This window comes from Equus asinus, chromosome 17 (assembly GCF_041296235.1).
Source record: "Equus asinus isolate D_3611 breed Donkey chromosome 17, EquAss-T2T_v2, whole genome shotgun sequence".
NCBI classification, from domain to species: Eukaryota; Metazoa; Chordata; class Mammalia; order Perissodactyla; family Equidae; genus Equus; species Equus asinus.
The window spans coordinates 16,573,944-16,601,715 of NC_091806.1; the positions used below are offsets into that span (position 1 = coordinate 16,573,944).

Here is a 27,772-nt window from a genome sequence, read left to right on the forward strand (position 1 = left end):
GTGTTATTATCTTAAGACCTTCTTTTCGACCTTCGGAATGGAGTGTTTATTTATTTTCATTTAATGAGTTTAATAATATCAATATGCATTTCCATAAAATTTCTTCTGAAACTTGCCTAGTATATATCTCATATAGTAATTTTGCAGTCGTGGTCTATATTTTTCCTTTGTTATTTTCTAATGGCGTGCTTTTACATTTTCAAATGGAATGCCTTATTGTTTGATAAACATTGTTATTAGTTTATATTTGGATTTATTAGTATTCAGGGAATGCTGTTTACATTTTTATCTATTTACGTTGTATCTATTAGTATTCAGGGAATGTTATTTACATTTTATTTTTTGTTGGATTTATTGTGGTTACTCTTGGTTTAAAATATAGTCAGTTTTCATGAATGTTCATGTGCAGTTGAAAAAAATTGTATGTCTTATTACTGGAGTTCCATGATATATATGCGATTGTGTTATTTGGGATTATAACCTTAGTTACTAAATGTCATTTCTTTTTCTTTTCTTTATTTCTCTCTTTTTTTGTGCGTGTGAAGAAGATGGGTCCTAAGCTAATATCTGTTGCCAGTCTTCCTCTATTTATTTTCTCCTCAAAGCCCCAGTACACAGTGGTATATTAGAGTTGTAGGTCCTTCTAGTTCTTCTGTGTGGGATGCCACCACTGGCATGGCTTGGATGAGTGGTGTGTAGGTCTACACCCACATTTCAAACAGGTGAGCAGTGGGCCAAGGAATTGGAGCATGCAAACTGAACCAGTAGGCCACTGTTTGTTATTTTCCTTTTGTCTTGAATTGAGAGTCTCTGTTACTTCTCCTCTCATCTCTTATAGCTTTTGGTTTATGGAAATCATTGCTTTGTCATTAGATATATAAATATTAATAACTGCTATATCTTCATTGTGGATTCTAGCTTTTGTGATATAGTGTTTGTTTCTTTTACTACATTTAAAACTTTATGGTCTGCATTTTCCTTTGTCACATGTCATGATTTTGACATCATTTTATTTCCTTTTTTCTAATACCTTTATCAAATTGTAATTATTTTTTTAGTTTTAACATGCATACAAAAAAGTGCATGAAAGCCAGCATGTGTTTTTACAAAATCAGCACAGCTCTGTAACTAGCATAGAGACCAAGAAGAAGGACTTTAACAAAACTCAAGGCACGCTTGATCATTTTCATTTACCAACCTTCTCTAATTCAAATAAAATTACTATATAAATTATAACATCAATATTTTATGTTTTTAACTATAAAACTATACAGAATATTTTTGTATCTAGTTTCTTATGCTCAGCATTATATTTATAACATCTATTCATCTTGTTTGCAAATTTCTTTGAATATATCCCAAATTATAAAGGTAAAAATGTTGATGGCTTTTTAAGTTTTTTTGTTTTTGTTTTTTACTTTGCAGGTATTACAGATAGTGGCAGTACGAAGAATCTTGCTATATTGTTTGATGAACATAAATATTTCCATGGGGTATAGACCTGGGTAAATTTCTGAGTAGTATCTTATGCATGTGTTTATCTACTTTAAACATTATGAAACGAGACACAGAGCTAAGTCTCTCTAGAGAAACTCATGCAGCTATAATAATATAAGACATACTATATTTTAAGTAAAATAAAATTGCTAAATATAAAGAGGATTATTTCTAAATGTTATAGAGCTCTACCAACTAAGAAGAAATTACAATTCAAATATCCATACACTTGATAATAGATCTTCAAAACAGGTAAAGAAAAGATCCAGAGCTATAAGAAGAAATAGATAAGTCCTTCATTGCCATGGCAGAATTTAACGTACTTCTCCCATTGATGAATAAACAAGCAATACAATATCTAAGAATATAGAAGTTGTGAATTACATAATTGAAATATTTGACTAGTTAACTTTCAAAGAATATGACTACCAACAAAAACAGCATACGTATGTTTTTCAGTGCACATAGAAAATTTACTACAATTGACTATTTGCTGGATCATAAAGCAAACCACAACAAAGACTGAAGGACTGAAATCATTCAGAATATTTTCTGTGACAATGAAATTAATTTAGGGATCACTAACTTATTCTTCAATTTTAACTTTACTGAATCTCCTTGTTTATGAATTTCTCATGTATATAGCACAGTGTTGAATTTAAGCATGTCCTTAAATTTATTAATCAGTATGTTCTGTTTCAGTTCTGTAATATTTTGTCATGTATAAGATATTTTACATCATACACATGCATGTATATTTATACGGATATGTAATACTCATAGGTGTGTATATATCTAGAGAAATGACTTTTCACCATTTTGGGTTTTTTGCTCATCTTTTAAGGAAGGTTTGTATTTTTGTCTTTATACTAATATCTGTATATATTGTTGATCCCTTTTATTTGTGTATTTACTTATTATAAATGAATTGAAATGAACTGTTAATGCTCTTTATTACTCGAACTGTGTGATGTGTAAGCAACCAAGAGACAACACATTACTCCTAGTTTAAAATTAATAAACAGAAAAACAGGATAAAAATAAAAGGTGAGTTGATGCTTGAATTGTTACGTAATTTATCATCTTTGCACATATAGTCCCTTATCCCTGAAAGAAAGAGGATGGAATAAACGATCTTCAAGGTATATTCATACTGTGAACATCTTGTTTTCTATTCCTTTTCTCTGTTACTCTTTAGAGAAATTAATACACTGTGATTTTAGTGTCTTGATTTAAATTATGGTATCACTTTGCCATCTAGTCGTTATTGTATTTGTACCACTTGTAAAGGAAAGAAATTCATACTTTGCTACTATTTGCAGAGGGATTTTTGTAGTACTGGACCTTATGAAAGAATTCTGCCAATTCCTATATAATTTGGTTGATAATGAGATTACAAATAGATGAAAGCTGAACTGGCAATGTTGGAAGTAAGTGAAACCAATATTTCTTTCTCTTTATGTCAAATTAGAATAACCTTAAGAAAAAAAATTACCTCTTTTCTAATAACAAATAATACTAAACTGAGATTTAAGAGATTCAATATCAAGTGTACCTTAACTCTTTAATCTTTTCTGAAATATGTGCCAGATTGTAGACTCAACTTAGATCAGAGAAAGATGAAGAAAATTGCCTGTAATCACATTAATTGAGAGTTATACTACACACAGAGCGCTAGTCATGGGCATACAGTTTATACTTTCCATTATCAAAGCTATCTATATCTCTATCTACCTATCTACATCTATACTAATATCTATATATCTCTATCTCTAGCTATATATGTATATATCATACTGGATTTGGGAGGCTATTTTGAATTGAATTTCTTCTTATTGTATGCTATACTTACATACTTATATATGCTTGCATGAATGGTATCCTCATTTGAAGGAAAGAATTAATAAGTCTTACATTGAACCAAATCCCTTTTGGTTAGGAAGGTTAGAGCATGCTACTTAATTAGTGTAAGAGTCACTTTTTTTGAAAGGGTGGTTAAACCAATCCATGAGATACTTCTAATTTCTGAGATCTGAGAAACATAAAAATAATTTAAAAACAATAGAGTATTTGGGAACGCCCAAAATGAAGTGATCTTAGCTAGAGCTCCTATGAATATGAGGATTAGTCACAGAATATGGGAAATGCAGAGAAACATCGTAGAGTTTTGTTGTTTTATTGAGGAAGACTAGCCCTGAGCTAACTGCTGCCAATCCTCCTCTTTTTGCTAAGGAAGACTGGCCCTGAGCTAACATCCTTGCCCATCTTCCTCTGTTTTATGTGTGGGATCCCTACCACAGCATGGCTTGCCAAGCAGTGCCGTATCCACACCTGGGATCCGAACCGGCGAACCCCTGGCCACCAAAGCAGAACATGCGCACTTAACCGCTGCGCTACGAGGTCAGCCTAAGGAGTTTTATTGTTTGTCTACATTCTTCCTCAAGAACCTCCCCGTTCCTTTTACTTACATTAAAGTTTTTATCTTTATAACCTCTTCTTATATCCTATTAATAAAATTGAGCAACAAAGGGATGCTAAGAATCATTCATACTATTCTATTTTTGGACACTCTGGAGAGAAAGTTCTTTTTCTTAATTCTGAAATTGGTTTTCCTGTGGTTTTTAATTTAATGGAATTAATTCTCTTTCTTGAATACACAGTAAACAAGACCAGCCAGTCTTTCACATTTTAGCCTTGAAATATTTGAAGACATTGGTCAGAGTCTCCTTTTACTTTTCTTCTGTGTTCCAGAAATCTCGAGGACATTAATTGGTTTATTAGATGCTTTATTGCAATATATATTTCTCACTGCTATTTACTTGACACTGCAGGGTACCTACACAGTTATTCATAGTTATTGGGAACCACTGGCTCACACAATGAGATGCTATCCAGGACACAATGCTTCCTTCCAAATTAAAATGGAAATGGGAGTTGCCTCTTTCTGTCTACATAATCTATTTATGGAGTCAATATATCATAATATTAGAATGGGATCAATTTCATTCACAATATCTGTACCTTTTGACAACCACAACTTCTTCATCATTCCTTACTTGTTCTGTTGGCATGGGATCCTATTAAAGAGTTCAACCACACTGACCCCAACTGCATTCTCTTCACAATTTGGCTCTTCTGATCCTCCAACCTTATCTTTTACTGCTACCTGCATAAACTCTACTTCTAGTTGATAGGAACATGAGCATCCCTATTACTACATTGGCTCAGACTATCTTCTGCTTAAAAATTATTTTGTTTTGCTTTCTTGTCCCTGCAATCCTATCTTAACATTATAGTTCAGCTGGAAGTTCAAAATCCTATTGTGATTTTGCCAATAAGAAAAAAATCTTGGATGTTATTCAATTATCAGAACTTATGAAGAGTATTCCTAATGTGCTTGACAACAGTTTAAAGTAAAAAAAAAGAATGATAAAACAATGAAAACTTTGTGCATAGTGATCATGTAAAAAGTGTAGTATCTTTTTTTTTTAAAGATTTTATTTTTTCCTTTTTCTCCCCAAAGCACCCCAGTACATAGTTGTATATTCTTTGTTGTGGGTCCTTCTAGTTGTGGCATGTGGGGCGCTGCCTCAATGTGGTTTAATGAGCAGTGCGATGTCCGTGCCCAGGATTCAAACCAACGAAACACTGGGCCGCCTGCAGCGGAGCGTGCGAACTTAACCACTTGGCCACGGGGCCAGCCCCAAAAGTGTAGTATCTTTTAAAACAGCTGTTGTGTTTGATAGGTGGGGCTTCCCCACTGAGTCTGTGCCTGTGCCACTCCCTGTGACCATGGTGGGATCCTGGACTCTCCCACTGGTCAAGAGAATAACCACACAGGGGCTCAGCATTGTCTCCACCTGCTCCCACAGTCTTGCCAGTTGTACTGCCCCTTTGGGGATGCTGTAATACTGTGGACATTTGTGGCAGCTGAGGGCACTTTCCTATGTGCTGCAGATATGCCACATCTGTTCCTAGGGCACACCAGCCTTTGTGCTTGGTGGGCAGGGCTTCTCCACTAACACTGAGCTGAGTCTCTCCCTGGAGCTGTGGTGGGACTGTGGATTTTCCCACTGGACAAAGGAGTGATCAAGCTAGGGCTCAGGGTTGTTACCACCTGCTCCCGTGGTCCCACTGGGACTCACTTCCCCTTATGGGAGTACAGTAGAGCTGCGGGAGTTTAAGGAAGCTGGGGGTTTGTTCACCCAGAATTGCACTTGGAAGTAAGAATAATCACTAGGCTATTTATTTCATTGAGTGCAGCAGTCACTAAAATAATCTTCTGGCCAATGTAGGGGTCAGAGCAAAACACAGAAACAAAGAGCTCGATCTTCAAGATCATAAACAAAATTACAATGAGTACCACAGGAATATAAAATATTATAAGAGAATACTATGAAAAATTATATGCCAACAAATTGGACAACGTAGAAGAAATGGATAAATTTTTAGATTCTTATCAGCACCCCAAAGTGAATCAAGAAGAAATAGAGAATCTGAATAGATCCATCACAACTAAAGAGATCGAAACAGTAATCAAATACCTCCCAAAATAAAACTCCAAGACCCAGATGTCTTCTCTGGATAATTCTATCAAACATTCAAAGGAGATTTCCTACTTATCTTTCTCAAACTATTACAGAAAATTGAAAAAGATGGAACACTTCCTAAGACATTCTATGAGGCCAACATTACCCTGATATCAAAGACAGACAAGGACAACACAAAGAAGGAAAATTACAGGCCAATATCACTGATGAACATAGATGCAAAAATCCTCAACAAAACACTGGCAAATGGAAGACAGCAATATATTAAAACAGATCATACACCGTGATCAAGTTCTATTTATACCAGGGACACAGGGATGGTTCTGATTTGCAGGAACATCTGCTAATGAATCAATGTGATACACCATATTAACAAAATGAAGAACAAAAACCACACGATCATCTCAATAGATGCAGAGAAAGCATTTGACAAGATCCGACATCCATTTCTGATAAAAATTCTCAACAAATTGTTTATAGAAGGAAAGTACATCAACATAATAGAGACCATGTACGAGAAACCCACAGCCAAATCATACTCAATGGGGGAAAACTGAAAGTCGTCCCTCTGAGCAAAGGAACAAGACAAGGGTGCCCACTCTTACCACTCTTATTCAACATAGTACTTGAGGTTTTGGCCAGAGGAATTAGGAAAGAAAAAGAAATAAAAGGAATCCAATTAGGCAATGAAGAATTGAAACTCTTGCTGTTTGCAGATGACATAATTTTATATATAGAAAACCCTAAAACATCTATCAGAAAGCTATTCGATGTAATCAACAATTACAGCAAAGTTTCAGGGTACAAAATCAACTTACAAAAATCAGCTGTATTTCTATATTCTGATAATGAGCTAACAGAAAAAGTCAAGAACACAATCCCATTTACAATCACAACAAAAATAATAAAATATCCTGGAATAAATTTAACCAAGGAAGTGAGAGACCTATACAATGAAAACTACAAGACTTTGCTGAAAGAAATTAATGATGACACAAAGAAATGGAAAGACATTCCATGCATATGGATCAGAAGAATAAAGATAGCTAAAATGTCCATGCTACCTGAAGCAATCTAGATTCAATGCATTTATCTTCTTTCAATGCATTCATAGTTCTAAGAATCTATTCCAAAGATAGAGTAACAAAACTATGTATAAATCACATATTCCCAAGCATTATTTATAATATCCATAGACTGGATAAAATCCAATATGAGGGTTGTTGATTAAACTATGGGTCAGAATAAAGAAGTATACAGCTATGAAAATGGAAAAAGGAATCTTTCTATATATTGCAATGGAGTGCCCTACAGGAGATTTTCTTATGTGAATAAAGACAAGACAGAAAATTTTTGTAGTGTGATAAATTGTGTGAGAGAAGAGGGAAAGATAAAACAAAAACTAATAAAGATAGGAAGAGATGAAAGAAAACTTTTAGGAATGTAAGTTATAATTTAGCTTTGATTTGGGGGAATGTAATATTTTACATACTTTAAAAGACATATTTATCTCAAAAAGTAAACAAAAAATCTCTAAAATTTAAAACAACAACAAACGAATCTATAATGTTGGACACATGGTCACACAGTGTTTCTATAAAAGACTTTAAACACAGCGTTTTGAGAGTATATCCTCATTGTGTAATGTTTATTTACTATAAATTAAATAAGTAACTATTGAAATATCGTTGAAACTAAAGTTGCAAACATAAAAGAGTTACAGCTCTAAAGGAAGAGAAGATATGCAAAAAACTTTTCATCTTAATTTGAAATAGAAATTTAGTTTGAAACACTTTTTCTCTTAAAAATAGTGTCACTCATAGTGACAACCTGGTAGCAATGAACATCCCTATTCCCAAAATTTTCTCTAAAGGGAAATCTTTGATCTCTAAACAGAACCAGAACTTTTTGGAAAAACAAATGATTTGAAGGCTGAGGTAGAAAATGTTATGACCCTTAAGCAACTTAATTTTCCAGAAAGCAAGAATGTTTTTAACAGCTAGTTGAATCATTTCAAAGAGATATAGAAGGCAGTTTGAAATGGTTCCCACTGGCTTACAATTAACATAAAAATGAATGTTGATTGCAATTAATTTAAAGGCATGAAATATGTTTAAATGTAAACATTTAAATCCAGATGCCAACAACACAAAAAATAATGTCACTGGTTACTATTAAATGAACTTTGCTGGGGGATCAAATCATTACTTTGAAAACTGGTAAATAAAGAAGATAAATATTTATACTGGCTTTCCTTTATGAACTTTATATCAGGATTACCTAATAGTTTATGAGGGGAAATTCAGAAGAAATAAGAGCAGATAAAAGGATTGAGTTGATAAATCACAACTTTGGAGCTCCCAATAAAAAAAGGATCAAGGAAATGCTTTCAATAGATAGTAAAATCATTAAGTGAAAAGTTGATAAGAACTGTTAAAAGGAAGTAATCAAGCTGACGCTACCTGAATCCACAGATCAGACTAAGTGGCACTAAAATTTGGAGAACTAATTAACATGTACCTTACAATTTGGTGCAACCAGAAGTAGTCAGAACCACCTATGAAGAATTCTTGCCTAAAAGAAGCAGAGTGAAACTGAAGTAATAAATCTTGATGTGAGTATCAATTTACAAACATTGGTGCAGGAACAAGACAAATGACAAAGCAATAAGCTAAATACAGAACTTGCAGCATTCTACAAACGGTCCATGTTTTCCAAAAAGTTACCCGAACACACATATGTGTACAAACTCATACACGCGTGCAAACACACGAGGAACGGTACATAATAGAACATAATGTTACATAATAGAGAAAGCTTAGTTATAGCAAGGATATTTTTTTGATTTTTGAATCAAACTAACTGTAAAAATATATCTTTGAAGCAATTGGGGAAATTTAAACATGAGTTTGGTATTAAATTATTTAAGAATACATTATTATTTTTATTAGGTGTAATTTTGACATGAGTGTTTATTTGAATGTTTATTTTATCAGTTTACATTTTTTATAAATTCCTTTTAATGACTTAGTTCTGTTAGCAAGTGGATTGATAGAGAAATATAATACCCTAAACATATAATTATATTTTAACTGACACAAATTTGTAAGACTGGAAGTCATGGACTCGCTGTCCCTAAAATGTCTCAACCCTTCAGGACAAAGAACACCACACGTAGTCCTGTTTTCTGGGCTTCACACAGCACTTTTGGCCAAAAATACATTTGGGACAGGAAAAATATCGGTGTAGAAAGCAGTTCTTGTAGTTCCTTGTTTTGAGACTTGCAGCATTGGCTGAAGTACTTTTTGTTTTCATGAATGCCTTCAAAAGACTTAAAGTTTGAAAATTACATTGATAAACCTCTTTTACATTTACAATCTCAGTTCATATTGCAGACCTGAATTTATTTCATGGTAGTTTATTAATGAAAATGTACTGCAAAAGTGCTCAACTAATGTCATCTCATATTTTGTTATCGTTCTAATAAATAACAACACTGTGGCATAAATACAGCTTTAAAGGACATCCATAAATGTCCCAGATAGATGTCCTTGTTTTTCTTTCTGCCATAAATAATGTCATTCTGAAAAACCCATTGTATTTTTACAAAAGGGATTTAGAAGGCATGAAATATCACCACAAACTGCAAATTATTGAGATGCATTAAAAAAAAACAAACCTGATTGTCGATTTGAAAATCAGTAGTATTTGCTGCTGCCTTTGGCAAAAACTCAACACTCTTCCCCCAGGTATTTGCATAATTTACTCTCTCACTTCATAATGGTCGATACTCAAATAACACCTCACTATGGTCTTTGCTGAGCTCCCGGTTTAAAATGACACCTTCAATTTTATGTTTCTTCCATTTATAATTACAGGAAATTATGTATTTTTTGGTTTTTTGTACCCCCAATTACATATAAATTTGTTGACAAAGGGGAGTTCTTTGTCTTTTTCCCCAATACCTAAGAGAGTACCCAGCTCAGGGTAAACCTGTAATAAATATTTATTGAATCAATGAATGAAGGAAAGAAAAATTAGCAATTATGTATCCCTATTACGTACTCAACCTTCTTTCCCTGGTTTCTGACTAGAGAGAAAATTCAGCAGAGTGCACATTTGTTTTGGCATGTTTTTCTTTTATTTTGACTGCCCAGTTTCAATAATCACATCTAAAGCATCCTTATTGTTCTTTGTGAAGTATCTCTTTTCTCAAACTTAAACCCTTCATGGTTCAGGTAGGTTTGGCTCTATTCCCAGTTCCTTGAAAGGTCATGTTTATCATTCCATAAAGATTCATGGTATACTTACTTTATGCTAGTCACTGTTCTAGACACTTAGACTATATCAGTGAATATATTCTCTGCTTTCCTGGACATTTTATTCTAGGAGGGGGAAACAAACAATATGAAAGAATGTAATAAATAATGATTAAACATATATTTGAACCATGTTACATACTTGAAACACTAAATTGGGTAATGCAGTAACCCCTGGAGTATAATAGTATGTTCATGGAAGTTTTCACTGAAAAGGTGCATTTGAACAAAAACTTAAGGGAAAGCATTCCACGGTAGACAAAAAAAGTGGTAGAAAGGACCATAAGGAAGGAGTGTGTGATATTTTTTGAGAAACAAAAAGTGAGGAACAAAAGCCAGGCGGCCAGATTAGCTGGAGAAAGTAGAGGGGAGAAAGAGTAATAAAATAGGACAGAGATTTTAAAGTAACAGGACAGACGGTTTTCCCAAATTAATATTTAACTTTGTAAATATCATTGCTTTAGCTCTCTATGGATCACGATGACCTAAAAGATGAATCTTCACACTTGTCCGATATGGTAAGAATGGATGGTATAGAGGAAGAGGGTTGTGCCCAGCATATAGTAGTCAATCAGTTAATACCAGATAATGATGACTTCTATAATTACATAGTTTTGATAATTGTAGGAAGGTGTGGAAGTGATTGGGGGCTGGAGGAAGAGACTAAATGAAACTTCATTTCATATAAATAAAATGCCCCTCATGTTGCTCCAGGTTTTCTAGTACACAAGAATTACATCAGAGAAAAGTCATTGATTTTAACTGTTTACTTAATGACCTCAAGACAATGGGGCAATAGGTGGTCTCTAGGGTTCCTGTCCCAAAGGTAGTGACTATAGCTATAAGAATGCATACATCACTCTCAACCTGCAGTGGTCCTTCCTTTGCCATCAGCAGATTTGTTTTAAGATTCTGCGGAAAGATTGATGTTAATTTCAATGTGTGGTATGTAGAAAACAACATGAGGGATGGAACTTGCCTTTTATATCTAGACAGTTCTTGAAAATATTTAGTCAAAAGTTACATATCTGAACATGCAAGGAAGAGGTTGACCATTTACTTTACAGAGCTTTGCGTTAGAGGGCCTGGCTCAGCTGAGCTCCTCACTAACAGCCCATGAACAACAGCTACTGGTGTGGATGGGGAGAGAAGAGCTCTGAGAATTTGAGGGACTGTGCATTGTCTTGATTCTGTAAAATTTTTGAAGGGGAGTCAAGTTAGAATACAAAAATGTTTAAATAAAATGAAACAAGTAGAGATTGAATAGACTGTCTAGTGAAAATTAAAAGGGACCAGCTTTAATTAAGATTATAAAGCAGGAAACAGTTGTCCTGTGAGAGCAAACATTACAACAAAATGGGGAAAGAATTATAAGAAAGAAGATTTTAACTGTTATATTTTCTATATAGCATTTGGGACACAAGAGGCATTATATTAAGTATATAATATTAGTTTAAAGTGAATTCCTTTTTTTTCAAAAAAGATTGGCACCATTGCTAGCATCTGTTGCCAATCTTTTTTTTTTTTCCCTCCCCAAAGCCCCCAGTACATACTTGTATATTGTAGTTGTAGGTCCTTCTGGTTGTACTCTGTGGGATGCTGCCTCAGCATGACCTGATGAGTGGTGTCATGTCAGCACCCAAGATCAGAACAGGTGAAACCTTGGGCCACCAAAGCAGAGCACGTGAACTTAACCACTTGGCTACGTGGCTGGCTGGCCGAAAATGAATTCTTAAATGCCCTAGCTAAATTAAATATTGTATTAAGAAAAAAAGCTTGATAATTAGAATGTCTGGCTTTGCAATGGATTGTCTTTTGAGGTTGTCTTTAATATTCAAATTTATGGGTATAGAAACAGGACCATTGAGGGTCTCAGTTTTGCATATGATCTGACATTTTATTGATGAGCCATCTGAAATCTATTTCTTGGGTCCTGAGACCAGAGATAATCTTACCACAAATGATAAAGAGTTTTCCAGAATGGTAAGATCTTAGAAGTATTGGCAACAGTTTAGAGAAATATAATTCTCTTGTATCACTATTTCCTCATGAAATGTCTTCAGAGTGCAATACTACCTCAATTTATAATCTCTCCCCTTCATACATAATATAGGATAGAATGAATATCCTATATGTCTTGAAGGGAGAACAGAAAGAGAGTAAGACAGAGACTTAGGAAGGGGCAATTTCTAAGTCAGAGTCTTTACTATAGTTCCTTATTCCTGAGAGAGAAAATTTCCCTAAATGTCATTCCTATTTCATCTTGATGTTGCTTTCTAGTATAACTCTGTGGCATGTATGCTGTCTTTGGACTATTTCCCATAGGTTTAGAGTCTCTAGTTTGTCAATTAAAAGTATGATGATTTAATAAAGGAAATATGTTAGCATCTAGACTAGAATATGGATCAGAGTCTGGTGTAATAAAATGGATACAGGGCTGGGAGTCTGGGGATCTGGGATTTAGTCATAGTATGTAGATTGGTCCTTATTTGCATTTCATTGGGAAAGCCAAGACTCTCCAGCTTTTTGTTTTGTCACCTCCACAATAAAGAAGTAGACTACATTATCTTTATCATCAGCTCCATTTTTATTATTGCATAAGTATTCAGGAAGGATTGACTCCTTGAACTGAAGGGCATACTCTGAAAATAATTAATTAAGGTTAATTTTGATAACAGATTTACTGAGTCAGATCCAAAAGCAAAGATTAAAGTGCTATATGGAATTAACAATAAAGGCACAGATGTAAAGTATTAGGGGTGTTCATTCTTAATGTCACAGTGTGAGTGTACAATGCAAAAATTAATATTTTCAGAAATTTCTCATTTTTGTTACTGACTATAGGACCGACTTAATCAGTCACTGCATTATGCTAGGCTTATCTTTTATGAACTTACAATGTTCAAGGAGAGCTGAAAAAGTCATGAAAATATTTGACAACATAACTATAAATCTCTCGATTTCGTATTCTTATTTTTAAATATTAAAAAATTACAATTGAGAACTTAAAAAAGTAATTCAATAATTGTATTGTTTTTACCTAAAGAAAAATTTAAAATTTTAAATGGTTATCATGTTTGAAAAGTTTAGACATTGAGCATGTCGTAAATAAAAATTACACAGAGAAATCCTGAAAGATATTTTGCTTTGTTTTCCAGTCTTGGTAAGGTTAGTTAACCAAGCTTCTTATATCCTCACTCTCCTTAATCTTTTTGTTTTCAGGACTGATTCAGACTCTAACAAACAGAAACCATGTTGCTGTCAGAGAGAAATAAAACTTGGGCCACGTTCACTCTCTTGGGCTTCTCAGATTTCCCAGAACTGCAAATCCCTCTCTTCTTGATTTTTCTGGCCATCTACAGTGTCACTGTTGTAGGGAATATTGGGATGATTGTAATAATCAAAATTAACCCCAAACTACACACCCCTATGTGCTTTTTCCTCAGCCACCTTTCATTTGTGGATTTCTGCTATTCCTCCATCATTACTCCCAAGACCCTGGTGAACCTAGTTGTAGAAGACAGAACAATTTCATTTATAGGATGTGTAGTACAATTGTTTTTCTGTACTACCTTTGCAGTAACTGAATTCTTTTTATTAGCTGTGATAGCCTATGATTGCTTTGTGGCCATTTGTAACCCTCTGCTCTACACATTTGCCATGTCCCAGAAACTCTGTGCCGTGCTAGTGGTCAGATCATATGCATGGGGAGTAGCTTGTTCCTTGATATTCACATGTTCCGCAATCAAGTTATCATTTCAAGGTTTCAACACAATTAATCATTTCTTCTGTGAATTCTCCTCATTGCTGTCCGTCTCTTGCTCTGATACTTGTGTCAACCAATTGCTGCTTTTCATTTTTGCCACCTTGAATGGGGTCAGCACACTACTCATCATTCTCATGTCTTATGTGTTTATCATTGTCAACATCCTCAAAATGCATTCAGCCGGTGGGCGCTGCAAAGCCTTCTCCACCTGTGCCTCACACCTGACCACCATTACTATCTTCTACTGCACCATCCTCTTCCTCTACTGTGTGCCCAACTCCAAAAACTCCAGGCGCACAAAGTGGCATCTGTGTTTTACACCGTGGTGATCCCCATGTTGAATCCTCTGACCTACAGTCTGAGAAATAAGGATGTCAAGGCTACAGTAAGCAAAATAGTGGACAGTAAACTATTTCCTTATTAAGAATATTATTTTAGGGTCGGCCTGGTGGCGCAGCGGGTGAGTGCGCATGTTCCACTTCTTGGTGGCGTGGGGTTCGAAGGTTCAGATCCCGGCTGCGGATATGGCACTGCTTGGCAGGCCATGCTGTGTTGGCATCCCACATATAAAGCAGAGGAAGATCGGCACGGATGTTAGCTCTGGGCCAGTCTTCCTCAGCCAAAAGAGGAGGACTGGAAGTAGTTAGCTCAGGGCTAATCTTCCTCAAAAAAACAAGAAAGAAAGAGAAAAGGAATATTATTTTAGTAGAGTTTGTCCCTGACATGTAAATAAATACTGCACATAAAAGTTGATTTTAAAGAAACCTTTACAATTATGAAGAGTTAATCTTGTATAATGGAAAGATCATGGATTTTGGTTCAAACAGAGTAAACTTGGCTCTGTCTCTTACTGGAAAATAAGACAGCCATCTCTCTCATCTTGAATTTTTCATCTACAAAATTGAGATAACATAAAATAGCTCTTAACCTGACTGTGAAGATTAAAAGGCTATATGAATATCATGTGTAAAACCTTGTATAATCTCAATAAACAATTTTGTCCTCTTTATTATGCATGTAATACACTACGCTTTCAATAAATATGTGAATATCTCTCACAAAAGTACCAATAGCAGTTAAAATACAACTAGTTTTCATCCTTCAACGAATGTAAAATCCAGTGTGGACAGTAGGGCAGTGAAGAAAGTGACCTTTGTCTAAGGTAGAAAATAATAAATATCATAGAGAATTTGAGAGAAAGAAAAGTTTCAAATCCATTTAAAGACTTTAGAGAAATTCCTTCATAAAATAGATATTGTTTGAATTTGTCCTTGGATAACAGAACAGACAGAATTTTAGGAGACACATTTCAACAAGCTTTGTTGAGAAGACAGAAGCATGGTAAGATCAAGGAAACCAAAATGTAGTACTGAGTCAATGATGCAGCAGTTTTTTTATTGAGCGAATACTTTATAGCATGCATGTATGTGTATTCGTGTGTGTGTGTATTTTTGTGTATACAGGTTACTTGGAATGAATGGAAAGTTGGTAATATGTGATCTGTATTCTGAATGGGTTTCAAAGGAGCTCCTGTATGGCAGGATGATAAGCTGTGATAGGCTCCACCAGAGCCTGAGAAATAGTAGAGTGGATCTCAAAAAATATTATAGGCAAAAAGTAAGCAGGATGAGTGTCTACCCAATCTGTATTTTATGCTATCATTTTGCCTATAACCCGTCAAAAACATGATCAGTTCTTTATGATTCTTTTTTCTGAACATCAGTGTAATCTCTGAATCCTCAACTGAACATCCACCTTAAAAAAAAGTGTGGGGTATGCCTAGAGGCATAGCAGTTAAGTTAGCGCTCTCCACTTCAGCAGCCTGGGTCCACCGGTTCGGATCCCTGGTACAGACCTATGCACTGCTTATCAAGCCATGCTGTAGCAGGTGTCCCACATATAACATAGAGGAAGATGGGCACGGATGTTAGCTCAGGGCCAATCTTCCTCAAAAAAAAAAATCCTGTTTGGAGTTGCCTCAAGTGTTGAAAATTAATCAGCTATGTAACTTCATTCAAAATAAAGTGAAAACCAGGCAGTCATTAGCGTTAAGACCTATTTCACCTGGTAAATAAAAAATACTAGATTTCTCTAACATCAATAACTCACTTTTGCTTGAATGTCTTGTAAACCCTTTTGCTTCTCTTTACTCAATGTGTCTACATAAAATTCCAAGCTAGTCATCAGTATAATGGAAGAAATAAATTTCCAAGTGTGTTTTGGTAAGGCAGAACAACTAAGGTGGGGGATAATTTTATATGGATTCAAAACACTTATTTGGAATGTTCATATTATTTTAAACTTATGATCATTATCAAAATGTTGCATTCATGTATATTATATGATAAGAAATCAATGAAACAACCCCATTGTACGGAAAGATAAAATATGTAAGAAACAGTGTTTTGGATATTGGATGTCGGGTGAAGGAATGCTTTTCTCTTCTATTGACTTCTGTTTCTCTAGGTATTCACAAATTTCTTGTTTCATACATATTTAGCAATTACACAATTTCTAATTTTCTTTGAAATTAAAAAATTATTTATATTAATCTTAAATTGAATTCATGATGATTAATGCCTCTTTATAGAGAATTTTATTTTACTTCTGTCCTGCTTGGAACAAGGATGACCACATTTTGTGGTAGAACTAACGCAACCCATTTTGCTTTTACTTTGAGGAAATCACGGCATATGATATTTAAATGACCTGGCCCATTGTTGATGGAATTAATGCAATCATTCAAGACTCCAGACACATCAGATGTACAATTTCCACTAAATACCAGCATACAGTCATATTGTTTTCTTTTTCAATTTGTGACATTTCAGATTCTTTATGGTAGATTCTGTAGCTTCTATGTAGAACATGAGTTACGTTAGTAGCCTTCACATTTTTTGGTCATGTACTTCTCAAGAATTTAATTTTACATATAAAATATTTCATCATGAATTTAGCAGCAAAATGTGTAATTTGCAGTGCATAGCATAATCTGTTTAAAAGACATAAATAATATCTGAAAAAGCTTTGTGCCTTTCCTTCTCTTGAACTTATATTCAATCCTACTCTCCCCACTGAACATTACAATTTTATTAATCAGATTCATACTTTTTATTTCATGATGCTTTTGGGAAAATCAGAAGTTTTTCTTTCTGTATTGAGTTAACCTTGTAATGATTCAATAATAATTGCACCACTAATTAAAAATATAATTGCATTGAAAATTTGGATAAATATAATTAATCAAAATTAAAAAATATTTTAGGACATATTTCTTCATATGATTAATATTATGAGTATATGTCTGCATTATTTATTTTGATTAATTAATGTATCCTTGGAAAGACATCACTTAATTTTAGAAAGCAAGAGGGTTCAGAATCATTTATATTTCCATTTTGTAAAAATGAAAATACTGAGACTATTCGGTCATATTAAATGTAAATGAGACTAGAAATTCTGCCAGAAATAGTGCTTTAATAGGAATATCACTCAACTCTTTCAACTCCATCCAAGTTATGTGACAATTTGTCACAATGATCTTTCATGAAAATATTTTTCGATAATGCATTAAACAAAATTAGATTGTCTTCCAATTTTGCTAAGGGTCAAAATTTTGGAAATTATATCTTTCAAAAGGAGTTGTTACCCAGGGACATAGAAAACTTGGTTCAAATTCTTTAGTCCTTTCCGTATCCAAGCCTCCTTTCAACTCTTCTGATCAAATGGCAGAATCATTTTCTCCATTCCTGGGATGTAAGCTGTTTTTGTGCCTAGCTTTGTCTAGCTGAAGTGACACCGCATTAGTTTCAAGCCTCTGAGAGGGCTTGTGAATCTTTCACAATCTGGAATTTTCATAGTCCCTTAAAAAGCTGTTCTGTGAACAAGCACAGGCTAGCATATTGGATAATGAGAAACATAGACACCAGACTTGAGTCTGAAGCCTCCAATCATCTAACCCACCAAGCTAATATCATACACATAGCTAACCACGCCAAGATCAGCCATGTCAGGATCAGATCAACAGAAACTAACTTACTGACTCATGCAATACTGACCAGTGCAATAAATAGCTATTGGTTTTAACTAATATGTTTTGGAGTGGTTTGTTATGCGATCATTAGAACCACCCATGTTCACGGCCACCAGCTGGCTCAACGGTTAAGTTCTCATGTTCTGCTTCAGTGGCCTGGGGTTTGCTGGTTTGGATCCTGGGTGCTAACCTATGTACCACTTGCCAAGCCATGCTGTGACAGGCGTCCCACATATAAAGTAGAGGAAGATGGGCATGGATGTTAGCTCAGGGCCAGTCTTCCTCAGCAGAAAGAGAAGGATTGGCAGCAGATGTTAGCTCAGGGCTAGCCTTCCTCAAAAATAAAAAAGAAAGAAAAAAAAAATAAAGAACCACGCATTTTCTTAATTTCTGAAAATGTTACCACAAAGACTTTCCAAGTCTTATATAACAGTTAAGCATATCTGCTATTCTTCCAGTTACAGTTACCTTTATTAAAACAACGGAATTGAGAAGTTTAGAAAATTTAACATACTGTTGATTTCATTGAGCCTTACAATACAATATTTTACTACAATGGTATTATTATATGTGTTTTAAATACAATTCATCAAAAACTGAGAGCTTCATATTGATATTATTCAATTTAGGGATAATGACCATGAAATCAATTTCAATAAAATTTGTATATTTAAATCAGTTTTTAAAAACTCCTGCCATGTCTTTAAGTCTAAGACAAATAGATAAACAAAGTAATTTTCCTGTATGTGGGTTGCTGAGATGATATAAAACATCACTGCCAATGATACTCTTTATAGATAGTCTTTTAGTTTTTCTGTCATGGGACTCTCTCCTTCAGGAGGATGCATTTTGTGACAATACTTTCATGGTGCACTAAGAACAAAAAGAATAGATGTTAAAAATTCGTGTCATCAATCTACTATATATCTGATTTCAAAACATCACTGTATTGGCTAAAATCCATGTCTAATGCCATCATTTTCCATGAAAAGAAATATGTACTATATCTCAGAGTATGACAAGAAGTCAAGCCATGGGTTTGAAGTGTCTTCATTAAAGAAAACTACAGGATTCATGAAAAACAGTATTTCAAATTGTCCTTATGTTTTGGAAGTTTGCTTTCATTTTTCTAATTGGGGCAATTCACATAGTAATATGCAAATAGTTAGAGGAATCCTTAGTTTTGAAAAATGTGAGAAATGGGATTGTGAGAGTGCAAGGTGGAACACAGACCTGGAAACACTCTTCAAACTCAGAAAATGATCAGATGGATCAATTTTAGGAAAATATGTATAGGTCGTTGAGAATTTCAAAAGTGATTACCTGTAACTAATTACATCGATGGAGTTCTTGAAATGTTGGGTATATCCAAGAGCACAAACACCAGACAGTAGTTTGAACACTGTTGGTTTAGGAAGACATTATACGGTCAGAAAAGGAGCAGACCTGGGAGAGGTCCTCGAGGCAATCCCATTTAATGGTGTCTGTCATTGAATAAGGAGTATGATATCTCAGCACCCTTCAGTAGCTTTGCTTTTCTTCACAGGGTCATATGTGTGGCACAATATAAAATGCAGCATTTAGTCTCATTCTGTCAGTGATTCTGTGTGTGACTTTGGGCAAGTTGGATCTGACTATGCCTCAGTCACCTCACTCATAAAGTTACACAACTATACCAGGCTCACTTATTTTTATAAAGATGAAATTTGTTAATAGTTGTATTCAGGATAGTACCAGAATATAGGAAGTGGTCAAGAAATGTGAGAAATTATTATTATTTTCAGTAAAAGAGTTCATTATCCCCACCCCTTTCTGGTATTTGTCAGAACTCTGGTGTGGCTTCAGCCCTTATGCCCTCCAGGAAGGAGTTTTTGAGTATAAGACAGGCAAAGTTTATAAGACCTATCCATATATTTCACTAAGGCAATGCGATCCCTGGCTCACAGAGCAATGCTTGGATGTATCATATAAGGCTCTGAAATTCATCATGAACTCTGGAAGTAATCACGTTAAATTATAATAATATGTACCAAGTTGTGATAGTATTTTCCCCTGTTTATCTCTCCTAGGAGTTATTAATTGTTTGAGTCTCAAGTTGTAGTTTTCTCGATATCATGTTGATGTCCCACAGAGATCAATGATGATTTGGAGAAGCTTAAGAAATATGGGCCCCAGAGATACCCACACAAAAACATAAAGCCTAAAACATTTTCCATCATAGCATCTTCAGAAATAGGGGAAGCAATATCTATCCCACAGTTTGGTTAGTTGGACTACACTCTGGTTTTTGGGAATGGACATGAATGACATTTTCTGGGATCTGGATGCTTGCTATTTTTTTCTTATGGGATAATTTGTTATAGCCTTGTGTAAGAGAAGGAGAAATTGTAAGTGAAGGCAGTGGTATTAGACACATTTTTAAAAATCTGTATTTAGCTTTCTCTTAAGTAGAGAGTGTTTTAAGAAGTGCCATGTTTTGAGCACTCATTTATGAAAATATTTTCCATTTCTATATTGAAAAATAAGCTTAATGGAAAATGAGAACAGTTTAATCTGCAGAATCAAGTATCTTGTAATAGTATTAGTGTAAGAGGGAAAAGAATGTCAAGAAATTGGAAAGAATGCTTGATTTCTCTCTCCTTCCCTCTTTTTCCTTTCTCACATTAACTCCTTCTATGGAATGTGGTAAAGAGAGCATGGAGATTTTCCTGATAGTCACTCTGATGCTGAGAGTGGTAGTAAGTTGTCCTCAGGACTGCTCGTGTGGGAACACAGACATGGAACCACCTCGGAAGCAGAAAAGAGAGGAACTATTTTGGCCTTGTGCAAAGCACTTTGAAATGTCTCTTCATAGTAGGTTTCTCAACCTTGGTCCTATTGATGTGTGGGCCAGATAATATTTTGGTGTTTGCATGTGCTATTGGTGTGTGTGGGGGCTGGGGCAAGGACTGTCACATACATCATAGTGTTTAGCAGCCTCCTTAGTCTCTACCCACTAGATGTCAGCAGGGCCCCTCCTTATCTTGACAAGCAAAAATGTGTCTAGGCAATGACAAATTTCCCACGGGAATCAAAACAACTCCTGGTTAAGAACCACTGCTTCATAAGTAATCAACAACCTGAGTTTTCATCTTTAGGCTTGAAAAAAGGAAGAAGTTTATACTCAGAAAAAGATAAATAACTTACTTTTATTGACTGTTGAAGAGAGAAACCATATCATCAGAATAATTATTTGTTTTCAAAATGGGATTTCTTAATATATACATCCTTCAACTCTTTGAAATCATTTGAAGAATCAGGAAAATACTTGGCTGGAGTGAGTTTTCATACAGATTCTCTTTCCTCCGGGGATTACCAACTAGTGCCTCACAGTCAGGTACGTGTCTACCAACGGTCAGGAAGGAGAGAACAAATGAGAGTGTTCTCATCATCTATTGTCATTTTCTGTTTGTCAAAGGCCTTGAATGTATCCTTCCTTTATTAAAAAAACAATCACACCCTCCTTCCCCATTCTACTCCATAAATCTTAAATTTTGTGAGAACTCGGGCAAGTTTCTACATTGCTTTTTTAAAAAAAATTGATTGGAACAAAATACTTCTGTGTCATGGATGTTGTGAGGATTAAGTAAACAACACAATTTATATAAACAGATACAATATTCTGCCTGTACAATCTGGCTTACTGTTTTTTAACTTGCCATTTTATCATAGCCATTTTTCAGCTCATTAAAAGTTCCTCAAAATATCATTTTAATAGTTGCATACTTTTCCATAATGTATAAGTACCATAACGTGAGTTATTTTCCTCTTGTTTGACACTTTATTTCTAAGTTTTATTTTCATAAACAATGCTGCAATGCAGCAGCAAGCATTTGTGTTAATAATTTTATATTCACATCTTCGAGTAGTTCTACAAATAGATTTAAAGCAGGGGATTCATTTGTCAAGTAGGTCTTTGTAAGGCTTCGGAGTCATAGTTACTGGAGGTTTGAACCAGGGTACCAATTCCAGGAACAATGGTTGACATTGACTTGTATAATTAACAAAATCACTATGCTAATTTTATAGAAAAAATGCTAATATAGAGTATAAAAGCTGCTGTTTTCATCTAAAACATATTGAAAAAATAATCAGCACTGGTGGCTTAACACTTAAATAAGCATATCTTAATAAGCATCATCATTTCAGTGGAAAAAAGAGAAGGGTACTATGTATTACAAAAATTCTTTCCTGGGATCCCATTATTTCCAGTACTGATTAAAGGGAAATAGAGATTTTAGTTTCAAAAAATAATATGGCTAATTAGATAATTAATGACTCAGTTTCAAGCTCTTAATTGTATAGGACTAGTTTAAGGAATTGTATAGGCTTTTATGGATGTGAATGCTTTTGTGTGATCTGTGATTTTAACTGTGAGCTCTATGCATTTGTATGCTACAATGCCTGAACTTTTCCTAAACTTCACAAAAGCAACTTACTATTTCTTTGCTGAAAAAATTAACTATCCTACTTATTCTAATGTCTTTTTTAGGAGACAGTCAAAATGGAATTTGGGATCATACAATGGAGAATAACTACTAATATTGTTCTCCCATCTCAATAAAGTGGGGACATGGCCAAGGAGAACTGCACCCCTGTGGCAGAGTTCATTCTCCTTGGATTAGCAGAGGTCCCTGAATTGAGAGTCTTCTTCTTCCTGCTGTTTCTTCTCATCTATGGAGTCACAGTTTTGGGCAACTTGGGCATGATTGCACTGATTCAGGTCAGCTCTCGACTTCACACCCCCATGTACTTTTTCCTCAGTCACTTGTCCTTTGTGGATTTCTGTTACTCCACAATCATTCTGCCAAAGATGCTAGCTAATATCTTAAATGAAGACAAAGCCATTTCCTTCCTGGCGTGTGCTGTGCAATTCTACTTGTTTTGCACATGTGTGGTAACTGAGGTCATCCTGCTGTCTGTGATGGCCTATGACCGTTTTGTGGCCATCTGTAACCCACTGCTGTACATCGTCACCATGTCCAACAATCTTTGTGTGGAGCTGGTGTCCTGCTGCTACCTCTGGGGGACTGTGTGTTCACTGATTCACTTGTGTTTAGCTCTTGAGATCCCATCCTATAGGTCAAATGTGATTAACCACTTCTTTTGCGATCTGCCCCCTCTCTTATTTCTTGCTTGTTCTGATGTCACTATGAGTGAACTGTTGCTATACATTGTGGCCAATTTCAATGAAATCATCACCATCATGATCATTCTCACCTCTTATTTCTTTATTCTTATCACAATCCTGAGGATGCGCTCTGCAGAGGGAAGATGCAAAGCCTTTTCCACCTGTGCCTCCCACCTCACAGCCATCCTTCTCTTCCATGGAACAATCCTTTTCATTTATTGCCGACCCAGTTCTGGCAACAGTATGGATACTGACAAAGTAGCCACGGTGTTCTACACTGTAGTGATCCCTATGCTGAATCCTCTGATCTATAGCTTGAGAAACAAGGATGTGCAAGAAGCTCTCAGAAAAGTGGTGGGCTCCAAAATATTTTCCTAGAGAATATTTTATTAACAGGACTCAGTGTCCCAAAGTGGAGACTGGTGAAAGGGTACAGCGATGGACTTCAGTGTTGAAGTGTTGAAGTGGAGGTAACAGTCAAGCAGCAGGTAGTTATGAGTGAGTCTTTTTGATTCACTTATCTGTGTGCCTCTTCCATGTACAAGGCATATCTTGGAATTTACAGATTACTTCTTTGCTGTTATTTATTCAAAATGAATTAATTGAGTATGGTTAATGGACTCAAGATACACATATCATTTGCTGTAAAAGCTTCATAAGCTTAATGAAGAAATCACAAGAGTCACATTTTATTTCAGTATTCATTAAGGAAAATATGATTCAATTCCAAGTTGAATTCCTATTATTTTACAATGAAGAACACACCCTTGTCAGATTATGCACAGAATGTGTACATATCCTGTTTGCTATTTCTTGCTTTCTTTATTATTTTTTGTTGTTGTCATTGCAATGTCCAGTGTTTTTGGAATTTCAGAGACTATGATGAAAAATGATGACATTAGTAATAATTATTTCACAGAAATCTTAGAAAAATTATATTACTTGTCATGTGCAATGAGCTTAGAGTAATTCCTGGCATATAACTAGCTCTCTGTCTCTGTCTCTCTGTCTCTCTCTGCATCACTCTGTCTCTCTCATATGTTTTACTATATGTAGTATATTTATATATACTTGCAATCATTTAATAACCATTGTTATGACTGGCAACATTTCTGACTTCAGCCTATTGTTTCACTTTATCTTTCAATTTTTATCTTCATGCTTATTTTACAATATTGTGGATCAAATGACTACTGTGACAGATAAGTGCACTTCTAACCCCTGTTTATGTTTTTGGTTGTGTCTTTACTGTTGATGAAATGATCTTTTTCTCCTTTTCTCTATGTGTCTAAACCACATTTCTTCTTTCAATCCTTATTCACACACACTCTTCAGTATTTGTGAAGGGGGTGAGGAATGGTCGTAAATAACTGAAGTCCATTATATGAATTACTGAATCATAGAAATGTAGATCCAGCATTAAACTTTACTTCTATGTTTTTTCTTGGGTCAAATAAAATGATTTAGTCAAAGCACATAAAACAGCAAGAAAAAGTGTAAAAAGAAACATCTTCTCTATAATAATATGTTTATATTAGACAGGAAACATTATAATGATGATTTATTCAAAGGATAATTTATTTCTGTGTCAAACTAAAATTTAGGGACAGACTAGAAAAAAAGAAGAATTCGAAAAATAGATGTATTTAATGTTCAATGATTTTTAAACTCTTCTCCGTGAGGTTTCTGTTCACTTTGCTCCTACTCCCATTGGGTGTTAATATTCTTCATAATAATTTACAAGACATTTTACATTTAAAAACATTAACCTCAGAGGATAATATCTGCACAATTTGTTAATGTCTTTTAATTTTATGTATTTGGCATTCTTTTTGATATTTAGCTTACATTTTTTATGTAGTTATACTCAATTATTAGCAAATTAAAAAAGAATGTAGTGAAAATGAATCCTGCTCCATTCTATATTTTATCTCATCGTTGTATGATTTTTATCTTAAATTTTAATAAGTACTAAATTTATTGATTTTTATTTATTTTGCATATGTTTGCTGAATGAATGAAAGCTTACAAAGGAATTGTCCAACTCCCTTTCCCAAACTATATAGTAATGTCACAGCACCATTTATTGAGTATCCTTTTCTTCTCTCTTGTATGTAATATATCTAATTTGTAATGAATGTAATATGTCTATTAAATATTAAAAATTAAATATTTTAATAAATTGTGTTCTTAGCATTGATACTTCTACCAGACCCTGGAAAATATCCTACAGTCCTTACTCCATCTTCTTTAGTAAAGAATAAGGATACATTATTTTATAATGCTTTTTAACATTCAAAATACAAAATTTGTCTATGAGACTGCTGGTATTATGCAAGACTAAAATATACTATCTCTTATCAATTAGCCACTGCCATATTAATACATTGACAGAACAACGTTGTGCCCTTAGCTGTATACAAGAATCCTTGGTGATGGGAGGATGTCCATAAAAAGCAACAAAAATTAAACATCACATTTAATGGGAACAAGATACAGAGTTCCTTGCAAATGTTTTGCTGTAACAGTTGATTTATTTAGTAGTCACACTCCAAGAAGTAAATTAACTCAATTATATGACTATTTACTCATACCAGATGAAAAATGGCTTTTGAAAAGAATACTCAATAAACAGAAAAATGTATTGTTCAGAAATTTTAAAAAATTGAATTTAACATTTCAACAAATAACCATTTTAAGATCTGAGAAAATAATTTAAAGGCTAAAATGAACCATATTTTGAAATTTAATTCTCCTCTACCAACTTGTTTAATTCTTTGCTAGTATATGGATTCTAAGCAGAACCATTTTTGAAAATAGAGGAATTAGAGCCTGTTCAGGATATTGTTGCTCTACAGCAGAACATGCTTTACACATTTAAAGCTAATAACGTCTATGTCAGGATTTATTTGTCTGTTTGTTTTGATTTTCTTAGGTCACCAAGGGATGAGATTTAGCTGAGGCATATGCAAAACAAATAAGCAAACAGACAAATAACAACAAAAACACTACAAGTTATTCTACTGCTGGTTTTACTTATGTCACTATCTGTCATTTTAGGCAAATCCACTAGACTCTGTCTCCTCAGTCTCATCCCCAGACTTTATTTTGAAAGATAAGACTTCGACAGGAATAAGTCTCATTTTGTTTTCAAATTTGGCAGGATTATCCCAAGTGGATAGATGAGGACACTGTTCCCAAGTTTCTCAGAAATGCTACCTGTGAAATGTTTCTCACCACGCACTCTTCATCTCTATGTCCATTACCATTTCATAGTTCAAGTATTATAAGATTCACCATCACTAAATGTACACCCAGGAAATAATCTTTACTTGTTCAACTATGAGACAATGATTTCTTACCATTAATTGTAAGATACATCCAAACTCAGAGATGTTATAGTGGGTGAAAATATGTCTTAAGAAGCAGATGAAATGTAGTAGGGATTCAAATGCTAGAGCTCTTCTCTAGAATTCTGTCAGGGAAAACAAAACAAAATGAACAATTGAGTACATATGGCATCACACATTTTAAATTTAATTTTCATAACTAAAGCAAGGCTTTCCCGTGCATGACCATTTGATCCTTACACTACAAGGCCAAAGGTCAGTGTGGTATAGAAGAAGGATCGGAAGACTAGAAGATAAAATTGAGATCTAGGTTTGGCTGCAGCAATTAATACATAGACTTGAACAGTGAGCACATTCTTACTCCTGATGTGAAGAGCATCAGAGTTAATCCAAATATTTCAGGTAAAGAAAACAAAGCTAAGTGATCTGCTTCAATAATACTTATATATGTATGCCTTTATTCATGAGTAGACATAGAAATATGTGAGGAGGATACACAAATGAAAGAGAGATTGTTCATGACATCCAGGAACCCACACTGTAGCTGGAGAGAAACCCGTGTAAATATATAAACCCATAACTACATCCAATTGGTAGTACAACGAATAATTAAAGGATTATTCACAGAAATTATGACTTTCAAAGAATAATGACTTTTGTCTAGAGAAATTAGAAACAGTTTTTGGAAAGTTTTATGACTCAGCAGTGTTTTGTTGATGAATGAGATAAGTGGTAAGTTAAGGATATCTAGATGAATGAGACATTGTACAAATGTGCAGATATGTAAAACAGTATACAGATAGATAGATAGATGATAGACAAAGATAGAGGTAGATAGATATAATTACATATGCAGACAAATTTGTACAGAAAGTGGACAAGGATAAGTCTAGTAGAGAAAATCTGGGAAGAAATTTTAGGAACTTGGATATGCACCTATAAGTGACTAGGAGTCACTCAAATTTACAATCCAGGGAACGATTTGCCATTATAACTTTCAGTTACTTATTTTAATTTCGTTTACGCTTATTTAATGTATCTATTTTTAGAATAAGTGATATATTTCCATGGTCCACTTCTTTTCTCT

General features: G+C 34.5%; 1 protein-coding gene and 1 pseudogene across 5 annotated transcripts in view; both read left to right on the top strand.

The window, feature by feature from the left end:
• LOC139040755 (olfactory receptor 5L1-like) overlaps positions 1 to 25,517 on the top strand; it is a 37,912-nt gene extending 12,395 nt beyond the window's left edge. Inside the window, exons 1-3 of one of the 5 annotated variants that reach the window (XM_070487727.1) lie at positions 2,791 to 2,927; positions 20,857 to 21,541; positions 22,697 to 25,517. In XM_070487727.1, the coding sequence (XP_070343828.1) occupies positions 22,778 to 23,713 (936 nt within the window). In that variant the 5' untranslated portion in view covers positions 2,791 to 2,927; positions 20,857 to 21,541; positions 22,697 to 22,777 and the 3' untranslated portion in view covers positions 23,714 to 25,517. Of the gene's footprint in view, positions 1 to 2,788; positions 2,928 to 3,797; positions 3,898 to 20,856; positions 21,542 to 22,696 lie in introns of those variants that run through there. The other 4 variants (XM_070487729.1, XM_070487726.1, XM_070487728.1 and 1 more) reach the window with 4 other exon arrangements.
• On the top strand, positions 3,769 to 19,324 carry LOC139040754 (olfactory receptor 5D18-like; annotated as a pseudogene).
• Positions 25,518 to 27,772: the final 2,255 nt, after the last annotated feature.